General features: G+C 48.7%; 2 protein-coding genes across 6 annotated transcripts in view; one reads left to right on the top strand and one right to left on the bottom strand.

Annotated features, from left to right (window-relative positions):
* The window catches only part of LOC139563512 (lysyl oxidase homolog 3B-like), a 69,381-nt gene extending 55,505 nt beyond the window's left edge, over nt 1-13,876 (top strand). For 2 of the 5 annotated variants that reach the window (XM_071382223.1, XM_071382226.1), the window contains 7 exons: nt 3,813-3,968; nt 5,149-5,308; nt 5,756-5,999; nt 10,401-10,516; nt 11,763-11,899; nt 12,227-12,338; nt 12,514-13,876. In XM_071382223.1, the coding sequence (XP_071238324.1) occupies nt 3,813-3,968; nt 5,149-5,308; nt 5,756-5,999; nt 10,401-10,516; nt 11,763-11,899; nt 12,227-12,338; nt 12,514-12,587 (999 nt within the window). In that variant the 3' untranslated portion in view covers nt 12,588-13,876. Of the gene's footprint in view, nt 1-3,812; nt 3,969-5,148; nt 5,309-5,755; nt 6,000-10,400; nt 10,517-10,763; nt 10,826-11,762; nt 11,900-12,226; nt 12,339-12,513 lie in introns of those variants that run through there. The other 3 variants (XM_071382222.1, XM_071382224.1, XM_071382225.1) reach the window with 2 other exon arrangements.
* The window catches only part of mrps26 (mitochondrial ribosomal protein S26), a 197,241-nt gene that overhangs the window by 164,990 nt on the left and 18,318 nt on the right, over nt 1-13,933 (bottom strand). The window lies entirely within an intron of this gene.

Consider the following 13,933-nt stretch of genomic DNA (forward strand, 5'->3'; position numbering starts at 1 on the left):
AACACCCTGGTCCTCCAGTACCCCCAACACCCTGGTCCTCCATTACCCCCCAACACCCTGGTCCTCCATTACCCCCCAACACCCTGGTCCTCCATTACCCCCCAACACCCTGGTCCTCCAGTACCCCCAACACCCTGGTCCTCCATTACCCCCCAACACCCTGGTCCTCCATTACCCCCCAACACCCTGGTCCTCCAGTACCCCCAACACCCTGGTCCTCCATTACCCCCCAACACCCTGGTCCTCCATTACCCCCCAACACCCTGGTCCTCCAGTACCCCCCAACACCCTGGTCCTCCAGTACCCCCAACACCCTGGTCCTCCATTACCCCCCAACACCCTGGTCCTCCATTACCCCCCAACACCCTGGTCCTCCAGTACCCCCAACACCCTGGTCCTCCAGTACCCCCCAACACCCTGGTCCTCCAGTACCCCCAACACCCTGGTCCTCCATTACCCCCCAACACCCTGGTCCTCCATTACCCAACACCCTGGTCCTCCATGACCCCCCAACACCCTGGTCCTCCAGTACCCCCAACACCCTGGTCCTCCATTACCCCCAACACCCTGGTCCTCCAGTACCCCCCAACACCCTGGTCCTCCATTACCCCCAACACCCTGGCCTCCATCCCCCAACCCTGGTCCTCCATTACCCCCCAACACCCTGGTCCTCCAGTACCCCCAACACCCTGGTCCTCCATTACCCCCCAACACCCTGGTCCTCCAGTACCCCCCAACACCCTGGTCCTCCATTACCCCCCAACACCCTGGTCCTCCATTACCCCCAACACCCTGGTCCTCCATTACCCCCCAACACCCTGGTCCTCCATTACCCTCCAACACCCTGGTCCTCCAGTACCCCCCAACACCCTGGTCCTCCAGTACCCCCCAACACCCTTGTCCTCCAGTACCCCCAACACCCTGGTCCTCCAGTACCCCCCAACACCCTGGTCCTCCAGTACCCCCCAACACCCTGGTCCTCCATTACCCCCAACACCCTGGTCCTCCAGTACCCCCAACACCCTGGTCCTCCATTACCCCCCAACACCCTGGTCCTCCATTACCCCCCAACACCCTGGTCCTCCATTACCCCCCAACACCCTGGTCCTCCATTACCCCCCAACACCCTGGTCCTCCATTACCCCCAACACCCTGGTCCTCCAGTACCCCCAACACCCTGGTCCTCCATTACCCCCCAACACCCTGGTCCTCCATTACCCCCAACACCCTGGTCCTCCATTACCCCCCAACACCCTGGTCCTCCAGTACCCCCAACACCCTGGTCCTCCAGTACCCCCAACACCCTGGTCCTCCATTACCCCCAACACCCTGGTCCTCCATTACCCCCAACACCCTGGTCCTCCATTACCCCCAACACCCTGGTCCTCCATTACCCCCCAACACCCTGGTCCTCCATTACCCCCCAACACCCTGGTCCTCCATTACCCCCCAACACCCTGGTCCTCCATTACCTCCAACACCCTGGTCCTCCATTACCCCCAACACCCTGGTCCTCCAGTACCCCCAACACCCTGGTCCTCCATTACCCCCCAACACCCTGGTCCTCCATTACCCCCAACACCCTGGTCCTCCATTACCCCCCAACACCCTGGTCCTCCATTACCCCCCAACACCCTGGTCCTCCAGTACCCCCAACACCCTGGTCCTCCATTACCCCCCAACACCCTGGTCCTCCAGTACCCCCCAACACCCTGGTCCTCCATTACCCCCCAACACCCTGGTCCTCCATTACCCCCCAACACCCTGGTCCTCCAGTACCCCCAACACCCTGGTCCTCCATTACCCCCCAACACCCTGGTCCTCCAGTACCCCCCAACACCCTGGTCCTCCAGTACCCCCAACACCCTGGTCCTCCATTACCCCCCAACACCCTGGTCCTCCATTACCCCCCAACACCCTGGTCCTCCAGTACCCCCAACACCCTGGTCCTCCATTACCCCCCAACACCCTGGTCCTCCATTACCCCCCAACACCCTGGTCCTCCATTACCCCCCAACACCCTGGTCCTCCAGTACCCCCCAACACCCTGGTCCTCCAGTACCCCCCAACACCCTGGTCCTCCATTACCCCCAACACCATGGTCCTCCATCACCCCCCAACACCCTGGTCCTCCAGTACCCCCAACACCCTGGTCCTCCATTACTCCCAACACCCTGGTCCTCCATTACCCCCCAACACCCTGGTCCTCCATTACCCCCCAACACCCTGGTCCTCCAGTACCCCCAACACCCTGGTCCTCCATTACCCCCCAACACCCTGGTCCTCCATTACCCCCCAACACCCTGGTCCTCCATTACCCCCCAACACCCTGGTCCTCCATTACCCCCCAACACCCTGGTCCTCCATTACCCCCCAACACCCTGGTCCTCCAGTACCCCCAACACCCTGGTCCTCCATTACCCCCCAACACCCTGGTCCTCCAGTACCCCCAACACCCTGGTCCTCCATTACTCCCAACACCCTGGTCCTCCATTACCCCCCAACACCCTGGTCCTCCATTACCCCCCAACACCCTGGTCCTCCATTACCCCCCAACACCCTGGTCCTCCATTACCCCCCAACACCCTGGTCCTCCATTACCCCCCAACACCATGGTCCTCCATTACCCCCCAACACCCTGGTCCTCCATTACCCCCCAACACCCTGGTCCTCCATTACCCCCCAACACCCTGGTCCTCCATTACCCCCCAACACCCTGGTCCTCCATTACCCCCAACACCCTGGTCCTCCATTACCCCCCAACACCCTGGTCCTCCAGTACCCCCAACACCCTGGTCCTCCATTACCCCCAACACCCTGGTCCTCCATTACCCCCAACACCCTGGTCCTCTAGTACCCCCAACACCCTGGTCCTCCATTACCCCCAACACCCTGGTCTTCCATTACCCCCAACACCCTGGTCCTCCATTACCCCCAACACCCTGGTCCTCCATTACCCCCCAACACCCTGCTCCTCCAGTACCCCCCAACGCCCTGGTCCTCCAGTACCCCCCAACGCCCTGGTCCTCCAGTACCCCCCAACACCCTGGTCCTCCAGTACCCCCAACACCCTGGTCCTCCATTACCCCCCAACACCCTGCTCCTCCATTACCCCCCAACACCCTGGTCCTCCAGTACCCCCAACACCCTGGTCCTCCATTACCCCCAACACCCTGGTCCTCCATTACCCCCCAACACCCTGGTCCTCCATTACCCCCAACACCCTGGTCCTCCAGTACCCCCAACACCCTGGTCCTCCATTACCTCCAACACCCTGGTCCTCCAGTACCCCCCAACTCCGGTCCTCCAGTACCCCCAACACCCTGGTCCTCCAGTACCCCCAACACCCTGGTCCTCCATTACCTCCAACACCCTGGTCCTCCAGTACCCCCCAACACCCTGGTCCTCCAGTACCCCCCAACTTTGGTCCTCCAGTACCCCCAACAGTACATGTTTGTTGTAGTCCTGGACAAACACACCCCCTTCAACTCATTGAAGGCTTGATGATTGCTTGACAAGTTGAAATCAGGTGTGCTTGTCCAGGGTTACAATGAAAATGTGTACTGCTAGGGGTACTGGAGGACCGGAGTTGGGCTGTTTGGGGTACTGGAGGACCGGAGTTGGGCTGTTTGGGGTACTGGAAGACCAGGGTTGGAAAACACTGGACTAGAGGAAGCACAGATAGACTACAGACAGGACATGAGGTGCCATCTGATTGACGTGTCGTAGGGGATAAGTCTGAGACGTAAAATCCCCAGTGGAAATGCACAGGAAGCGGCCTATCACTGACTTCCCTTAGGGCCCCATTACAGGTGCGTATCGTGGGAGGCAGGACATACTATGAGGGCCGTGTGGAGGTGCAGGTGGGGGCACGGTGGGGCACGGTGTGCTCTGCAGGCTGGACCACTAAAGAGGCCATGGTAGTCTGCAGACAGCTAGGCCTGGGATACTCCATGCATGCCATCACTGTGAGTAAACACTGGGATGAAGAAGAAAAGTAAATACCACGGCTTATATTCCTACGAGCCAAAGTATTCTACTCCCTTATCACCATACAGGGATATGTGGTTGTCTTACCTGACAGAGACTCACATCTGAGTTATCTTGTTGAAAGGGAATAACGTCCAAGTAAAGAGAAACCGGCACACTGCTCTTTATAGAAGAGAAACTGGCACACTGCTCTTTATTCAAGCTATGCTTCCAGCAAGAGCAGCGTGCAGGTTTCTCTTTTCTTTAAAAGCACAGAGTAGAAAGTCAATAACTCTCTGAGTTAAGGTATTCTACTGTACTGCCTTATCATAGCTGTAAGGTGTCTTTTAGTCAGAGGCTAAGCAAGCTGCTTTTCAGAGGCAGAATGATGAGATTTCATCAGTCGCTTATAAATTGTTGATCATGCACAAATTTAAATGTATTTATTTGCCATAAATTAGCATGAATGCTAACCTAATTGACATACTGTATATCACTCCTCACCTCTCCAACATGCTAGCTGATGTGTGGTGAGCATTCTGGCACAAATGAGTTGCATCAGTCAGGTGGGTGCTACACATTGGTGGTGGATGAGTTGGATGAGGAAGAGGTGAGTTTCCCCATTACACAAGAAGAAGAAAAAAGAAGGTTCTATCTAGAACGGGGATGGGCAACTCCAGTCCTTGGGGGGGGGGGGGGGGGGGCAGAGTATTGTCACAGTTTTTCCCATCCCTAGCAAAACACAGCTGATTAAACTAATTACATTCTAAACTGAAGATCATCATTAGTTGATTATTGGAGTCAGGTGTGTTGGATGGGGCAAAAAAGGGGACAAAAGTTGCCCATCCTTGATGTAGAACATAAAAAGGGCTCTTTGGCTGTCGCCACGGGTGAACACATTGATGAATCCATTTCGGTTGCAGATAGAACCCTTTTCACAGAGGGTTCTATGTTCAAGTCAAAGGGTTCTAACTGGAACCCCCCAAAAAATGGTAATTTGAAGGGTTCTTCCATGGGGATACCTAAAGAACCCTTTTGGAATTATTTTTTTCTAAGTGTGTAATGCGCTTTTGAGATACTGGAAAAGCACTTTGTCAATCATAACCTCTTAATGTCTGGGCTCTGTGTGTTTTTTGTTTATCCTGCCCCCCCCCCCCCCCCCCCCGCCCCATCTCTAAGGAAACATGGTACTGGGACAGTAGTAATGTAACAGAGATGGTGATGAGTGGAGTGAAGTGTACAGGGAGCGAGATGTCTCTGAGCCACTGTCAGCATCACAGAACCGTCAGCTGTCAGAAGACTGCTGCTAAGTTCTCTGCTGGCGTCATCTGCTCAGAGAGTGAGTTACACTGTTTATAAATGGTAGTAACAGTGTTATAACACAATCATAAGCATTAGTAACACAGTAACAGAATCATAAACATGAATAAACCCTATGATTCTAGAGTGGGTGACAAGAATGCTCAACCAGTATGACAAAGTATTGGTTTGTTATTATACATTGTAATCAACCGACACTAAAACTGAGCTGGGTATGGAAACTACATGTTGATGGTTTTAATATTACTACCCTCTTCTTCTCTCTTCTCCTCTTCCTCCTCTCCTCTTCCTATCTCCTCCACCTCTCCTCTCCTCCTCTTCCTCCTCTCCTCCCCCTCCTCCTCTCCTCTTCCTATCTCCTCCACCTCTCCTCTCCTCCTATCTCCTCTTCATCCCTCGTCTCCTCTCCTCCTCTTCCTCCTCTCCTCCCACTCCTCCTATCTCCTCCTCTCCTCTCTCCTCCCAGCGGCGTCTGACCTGGTCCTGAATGCTCCCCTGGTCCAGCAGTCCGTGTACATTGAGGACCGCCCGCTCCACATGTTGTACTGCGCAGCGGAGGAGAACTGTCTGTCTAAGTCTGCCGCTAGTGCTAACTGGCCCTACGGACACCGCCGCCTGCTGCGGTTCTCCTCTCAGATCCACAACATCGGACGGGCCGACTTCAGGCCCAAGGCTGGACGCCACTCCTGGGTCTGGCACGCCTGTCACGGGTAACTATGGCAACCTAGTCATCACAGAGCAGTGGTTTCCAAACGTTTTATAGTCCCGTACCCCTTCAACTATTCAACCTCCAGCTGTACCCCCTCTAGCACCAGGGTCATAGCACTCTCAAATGTTGTTTTTTTGCCATCATTGTTGGCCTGCCACACGCACACTATACGATACATTTATTAAACATAAGAATGAGTGTGAGGTTTTTGTCATAACCCGTCTCGTGGGAAGTGACAAAGAGCTCTTATAGGACGAGGGCACAAATAATAATATAATAATAATCAATAATTTTGCTCTTTATTTATAAAACCTTACATATAAAACCTTAGCTGTTCATCGAAAATGGTGAGTAACTCACCCCAGGTTAATGAGAAGGGTGTGCTTGAAAGGATTCACATAACTCTGCAATGTTGGGTTGTATTGGAGAGAGTCTCCCAGAAGACCCTCTCTGTAAACCGTTCCCCCTTCCCTGGCCCCCCTTCCCCAGCCCCCCTACTCCCTAGCCCCCAGCCCTCCCTCCCCGGTTTCCCCAGCCCCCCTACTCCCTAGCCAACCAGCCCTCCCTCCCCGGTTTCCCCAGCCCCCCTACTCCCTAGCCAACCAGCCCTCCCTCCCCGATTTCCCCCGCCCTGCACTATAAATACAGGGTTGTAGCATAACAGTAAGTGGCAGCCTTGTATATTAAATATCTTAAGCAGCATATTTTGGTTCTTATGGCATAAATAATAATAATTAAACAATAATAATAATCAAGCCAAACTAAATAAGTAACCCATTCACACCTTTACAATGAAATTAGCAGACTGGACCAGTAAGGGTGGGTAATGAAGTTATCAGACTGGACCAGTAAGGGTGGGTAATGAAGTTATCAGACTGGACCAGTAAGGGTGGGTAATGTAGTTATCAGACTGGACCAGTAAGGGTGGGTAATGAAGTTATCAGACTGGACCAGTAAGGGTGGGTAATGAAGTTAGCAGACTGGACCAGTGAGGGTGGGTAATGAAGTTATCAGACTGGACCAGTAAGGGTGGGTAATGAAGTTATCAGACTGGACCAGTAAGGGTGGGTAATGAAGTTATCAGACTGGACCAGTAAGGGTGGGTAATGAAGTTAGCAGACTGGACCAGTGAGGGTGGGTAATGAAGTTATTAGACTGGACCAATAAGGGTGGGTCATGAAGTTAGCAGACTGGACCAGTAAGGGTGGGTAATGAAGTTATCAGACTGGACCAGTAAGGGTAGGTAATGAAGTTAGCAGACTGGACCAGTAAGGGTGGGTAATGAAGTTATCAGACTGGACCAGTAAGGGTGGGTAATGAAGTTATCAGACTGGACCAATAAGGGTGGGTAATGAAGTTATCAGACTGGACCAGTAAGGGTGGGTAATGTAGTTATCAGACTGGACCAGTAAGGGTGGGTAATGAAGTTATCAGACTGGACCAGTAAGGGTGGGTAGTGAAGTTATCAGACTGGACCAGTGAGGGTGGGTAATGAAGTTATCAGACTGGACCAGTAAGGGTGGGTAATGAAGTTATCAGACTGGACCAGTAAGGGTGGGTAATGAAGTTATCAGACTGGACCAGTAAGGGTGGGTAATGAAGTTAGCAGACTGGACCAGTGAGGGTGGGTAATGAAGTTATCAGACTGGACCAATAAGGGTGGGTAATGAAGTTAGCAGACTGGACCAGTAAGGGTGGGTAATGAAGTTATCAGACTGGACCAGTAAGGGTAGGTAATGAAGTTATCAGACTGGACCAGTAAGGGTGGGTAATGAAGTTATCAGACTGGACCAGTAAGGGTGGGTAATGAAGTTATCAGACTGGACCAATAAGGGTGGGTAATGAAGTTATCAGACTGGACCAGTAAGGGTGGGTAATGAAGTTATCAGACTGGACCAGTAAGGGTGGGTAATGAAGTTATCAGACTGGACCAGTAAGGGTGGGTAGTGAAGTTATCAGACTGGACCAGTAAGGGTGGGTAATGAAGTTATCAGACTGGACCAGTAAGGGTGGGTAATGAAGTTATCAGACTGGACCAGTAAGGGTGGGTAATGTAGTTATCAGACTCAAGGGTGGGTAATGAAGTTATAGACTGGACTAGGGTGGGTAATGAGTTATCAGACTGGACCAGTAAGGGGTATGAAGTTATCAGACTGGACCAGTAAGGGTGGGTAATGAAGTTATCAGACTGGACCAGTAAGGGTGGGTAGTGAAGTTATCAGACTGGACCAGTAAGGGTGGGTAATGAAGACTATAGAAGTTATCAGACTGGACCAGTAAGGGTGGGTAATGAAGTTATCAGACTGGACCAGTAAGGGTGGGTAATGAAGTTATCAGACTGGACCAGTAAGGGTGGGTAATGAAGTTATCAGACTGGACCAGTAAGGGTGGGTAATGAAGTTATCAGACTGGACCAGTAAGGGTGGGTAATGAAGTTATCAGACTGGACCAGTAAGGGTGGGTAATGAAGTTATCAGACTGGACCAGTAAGGGTGGGTAATGAAGTTATCAGACTGGACCAGTAAGGGTGGGTAATGAAGTTATCAGACTGGACCAGTAAGGGTGGGTAATGAAGTTAGCAGACTGGACCAGTAAGGGTGGGTAATGAAGTTATCAGACTGGACCAGTAAGGGTGGGTAATGTAGTTATCAGACTGGACCAGTAAGGGTGGGTAATGAAGGTATCAGACTGGACCAGTAAGGGTGGGTAATGAAGTTATCAGACTGGACCAGTAAGGGTGGGTAATGAAGTTATCAGACTGGACCAGTAAGGGTGGGTAATGTAGTTATCAGACTGGACCAGTAAGGGTGGGTAATGAAGTTATCAGACTGGACCAGTAAGGGTGGGTAATGAAGTTATCAGACTGGACCAGTAAGGGTGGGTCATGAAGTTATCAGACTGGACCAGTAAGGGTGGGTAATGAAGGTATCAGACTGGACCAGTAAGGGTGGGTAATGAAGTTAGCAGACTGGACCAGTAAGGGTAGGTAATGAAGTTAGCAGACTGGACCAGTAAGGGTGGGTAATGTAGTTATCAGACTGGACCAGTAAGGGTGGGTAATGAAGTTATCAGACTGGACCAGTAAGGGTGGGTAATGAAGTTAGCAGACTGGACCAGTAAGGGTGGGTAATAATAAAATAATGAAAATTAAACCAGGTATGACAGATATGACAGATATGACAGGTATGACAGGTATGACAGGTATGATGGATTTGACAGGTATGACAGATATAACAGGTATGACAGGTATGACAGATATGAAAGATATAACAGGTATGACAGGTGTAACAGGTATGATAGATATGACAGGTATGACAGGTACGACAGATACAACAGGTATGACAGATATGACAGGTATGACAGGTGTAACAGGTATGACAGATATGACAGGTACTACAGATACAACAGGTATGACAGATATGACAGGTATGACAGATATAACAGGTCTGACAGGTATAACAGGTATGACAGGTATGACAGATATAACAGGTCTGACAGGTATAACAGGTATGACAGGTATGACAGATATGACAGGTACGACAGATATAACAGGTATGACAGATATAACAGGTATGACAGATATGACAGGTATGACACGTGTAACAGGTATAACAGGTATGACAGATATAACAGGTATGACAGATATTACAGTTATGCCAGGTATGACAGGTATGACAGATATGACAGGTATGACAGATATAACAGGTCTGACAGGTATAACAGGTATGACAGGTATGACAGATATAACAGGTACGACAGATATAACAGGTATGACAGATATGACAGGTATGACAGGTGTAACAGATATGACAGGTATGACAGGTATGACAGATATAACAGGTCTGACAGGTATAACAGGTATGACAGGTATGACAGATATAACAGGTATGACAGATATAACAGGTCTGACAGGTATAACAGGTATGACAGATATGACAGATATAACAGGTATGACAGATATAACAGGTATGACAGATATGACAGGTATGACAGGTGTAACAGATATGACAGGTATGACAGATATGACAGGTATGACAGGTATGACAGATATAACAGGTCTGACAGGTATAACAGGTATGACAGGTATGACAGATATAACAGGTACGACAGATATAACAGGTATGACAGATATAACAGGTATGACAGATATGACAGGTATGACAGGTGTAACAGGTATAACAGGTATGACAGATATAACAGGTATGACAGATATTACAGTTATGCCAGGTATGACAGGTATGACAGATATGACAGGTATGACAGATATAACAGGTCTGACAGGTATAACAGGTATGACAGGTACGACAGATATAACAGGTACGACAGATATAACAGGTATGACAGATATGACTGGTATGATAGTTTTGAATAATTCTTCACTCTTGTTGCACTCCCCATGCAGGCACTACCACAGTATGGACATCTTCACCCACTACGACCTGTTGTCATCCAACGGTACCAAGGTGGCTGAGGGACACAAGGCTTCCTTCTGTCTGGAGGACACCGAGTGTCACGGGGGTGAGTCTGGGAGGCAAACCAATCAGAACAGTCTACTGGAAGTCCATTCAATCAGAACAGAGTCTATTGGCGTGCCATCCAATCAAAACAGACTTTACTAGATGGCCAGCCAATCAAATATGGCCTTTATTTGGGTGTTAAGATTAGGGATATCTTATCCAAATCCAAGTGAAACATTTTGTATCTGGTTTTGGAGGATATAGTATTTTTGGTTAAAAGTCTAATTGTTGTAAACTGTGTTCTCCAGGTATCTCTAAGAGGTATGAGTGTTCTGTGTTCTCCAGGTATCTCTAAGAGGTATGAGTGCTCTGTGTTCTCCAGGTATCTCTAAGAGGTATGAGTGTTCTGTGTTCTCCAGGTATCTCTAAGAGGTAGGAGTGTTCTGTGTTCTCCAGGTATCTCTAAGAGGTATGAGTGTTCTGTGTTCTCCAGGTATCTCTAAGAGGTAGGAGTGTTCTGTGTTCTCCAGGTATCTCTAAGAGGTATGAGTGCTCTGTGTTCTCCAGGTATCTCTAAGCGGTATGAGTGTTCTGTGTTCTCCAGGTATCTCTAAGAGGTAGGAGTGTTCTGTGTTCTCCAGGTATCTCTAAGAGGTAGGAGTGTTCTGTGTTCTCCAGGTATCTCTAAGAGGTAGGAGTGTTCTGTGTTCTCCAGGTATCTCTAAGAGGTAGGAGTGTTCTGTGTTCTCCAGGTATCTCTAAGAGGTATGAGTGTTCTATGTTCTCCAGGTATCTCTAAGAGGTATGAGTGTTCTATGTTCTCCAGGTATCTCTAAGCGGTAGGAGTGTTCTGTGTTCTCCAGGTATCTCTAAGAGGTATGAGTGCTCTGTGTTCTCCAGGTATCTCTAAGCGGTATGAGTGTTCTGTGTTCTCCAGGTATCTCTAAGAGGTATGAGTGCTCTGTGTTCTCCAGGTATCTCTAAGCGGTATGAGTGTTCTGTGTTCTCCAGGTATCTCTAAGAGGTATGAGTGTTCTGTGTTCTCCAGGTATCTCTAAGAGGTATGAGTGTTCTATGTTCTCCAGGTATCTCTAAGAGGTAGGAGTGTTCTGTGTTCTCCAGGTATCTCTAAGAGGTAGGAGTGTTCTGTGTTCTCCAGGTATCTCTAAGAGGTATGAGTGTTCTATGTTCTCCAGGTATCTCTAAGAGGTATGAGTGTTCTGTGTTCTCCAGGTATCTCTAAGCGGTATGAGTGTTCTGTGTTCTCCAGGTATCTCTAAGCGGTATGAGTGTTCTGTGTTCTCCAGGTATCTCTAAGAGGTATGAGTGTGCTAACTTCGGAGAGCAGGGCATCACCGTGGGGTGTTGGGACCTGTATCGCCATGACATCGACTGCCAGTGGATCGACATCACCGACATCAAACCAGGAAACTACATCCTACAGGTGGACTACCATTTTTAAGAGGCTGTTAAAAAATCCCGGGGAAGCCCCCGAATTAGACATGTAACTTCCAAAATGTGTAACTGCATGAAGTTTTGAAATATATTTGGCAAACTACACATTTGAGTTGTCAAACAGTGTGAAATTCTTCTTGTTCTGTCTGCTTTTATTCTTTCCCAGTTGCTTTTTCATGAACCCTTTGAAAACTCACCGAACGCCCTTAGAGGTCGGAACCTCCAGACCAACTGCAGACGATGGAGTGACAGAATTATTTTAACGTCAACTCCATATCATTTACCTCTTTGTGTTTTAACGTTCAAATCCTTTCAGATTGTAATCAATCCAAACTTTGAAGTGGCGGAGAGTGACTTCACCAATAACGCCATGAAATGCAACTGCAAGTATGACGGCCACCGGATCTGGCTTCACAACTGCCATATGGGTGAGAAGCTGTACCCCGAGATTTGTCATTTGAGTTAACTAACAGGTTTTATTTAATGCTCTCCAGTCTGAATAGGGTCCTACGTAGGGAATATGGTGTCATTTTCAGACATACCCCTAGTTTGTTCCAGACTCTTCCACTGCTTTCTGTCTCTGACTATCGGTTGCCCCTACAGGTGATGCCTTCAGTGAGGAGGCAGAGAGGAAGTTTGAGAAATACCCGGGACAGCTCAACAACCAGATCTCATAATCTGCCTAGCAACACACCAATCTCATCAGACCCCCATGTACAAAATAAAAGGGGGGGGGGGCTGATGCGTCTAACCATGTTCAACAATGGGACAACCAATCACAAAACCCTCCATCACCTATCTACCAACCAGAAACCCAATTCATTATCAAATCCCAAACCAACCAACCAATCACAACCAACATCATTAAATCACAAGCAACATTCCCACAGGGCAGCAGTCAGCAGTGATCTTAGACCGGGATTCAATCCGAACGCATTTTGTCGACTAATGCACCTTTTAAAAGGCAATGTTTCCCGCGTTTGCAGAGACCGCATTCACGGTAAACGCTCCGTATGTCGGCTTCAAATGACCTTTAAAATGTCAAGCTCGCTCAACCGCTGATCAGATTGAATCCAGGCCTTGACAGAAGGAGCCATGTTATACAGTGAATCATGTGTTGGTGTATGTTACATTTTGTCATACAGTGAATGTGTTGGTGTATGTCAGTGTTATTATACTTGAATACTTAGTGCTCTAAGATTTTTTTTTAACAAACTTATTTTTTGAATTTTTTTTGTTGTTCAAATGTGAGTATATTATGCTACATTTTGTCACAGAAGAACAAGTCATATGATATCATAACTAGTCTTAATTCATGTTTGACTGATTGATGTCTGACGTGCAACCTTTTCATTCACGTTTTGTTAAAGTTGTATTTTGTTGTTGTTGTTGTTGTCCAGTCTGTAGTCTTGAAAGGTGATCCAGAGGTGTATTCACTAGGAATCAAACAGACGCAAATGAAACAGGTGGAAGGACTTACCTACATTTGTCCACTATAAGTTCTTTGGTTTCGTTGCAAAACGTTTTCAGTTGTTTCGCTACGCTGTGCACTAATGAATACACCTCAGGAGAAGACTCTAGTCCTTATTTCTACTACAAGACATCTTCATAATGAGGTATCACAGGGAACCATCCGACGTTGTTGCATCTCCATGTAGTTCTCATAGTTCACACGTGAAGATCTGTTTAGATAAAATATATTCTAAAATCCTCAAATTCAAATCTGGACCTTGAAGGCAGTTCCACTGCTTTTTTCATTCTTCCCCTTTAATCAGGGACTGATTTAGACCTGAGACACCAGGTGGGTGATTCCCCTTTCATCAGGGACTGATTTAGACCTGGGACACCAGTTGGGTGCAATTAATCATCAGAAAACCTGTAGGACTCCGGACCCTAGGGTAAACGCAATGTGTAAAGTGTTGGTCCCATGTTTCATGAGCTGAAATAAAAGATCCCATAAATTTTCTATACGCACAAAATGCTTATTTCTCTAAAATGTTGTGCACAAATTTGTTTACATCCC

Source organism: Salvelinus alpinus, chromosome 34, assembly GCF_045679555.1.
Source record: "Salvelinus alpinus chromosome 34, SLU_Salpinus.1, whole genome shotgun sequence".
Classification (NCBI taxonomy): Eukaryota; Metazoa; Chordata; class Actinopteri; order Salmoniformes; family Salmonidae; genus Salvelinus; species Salvelinus alpinus.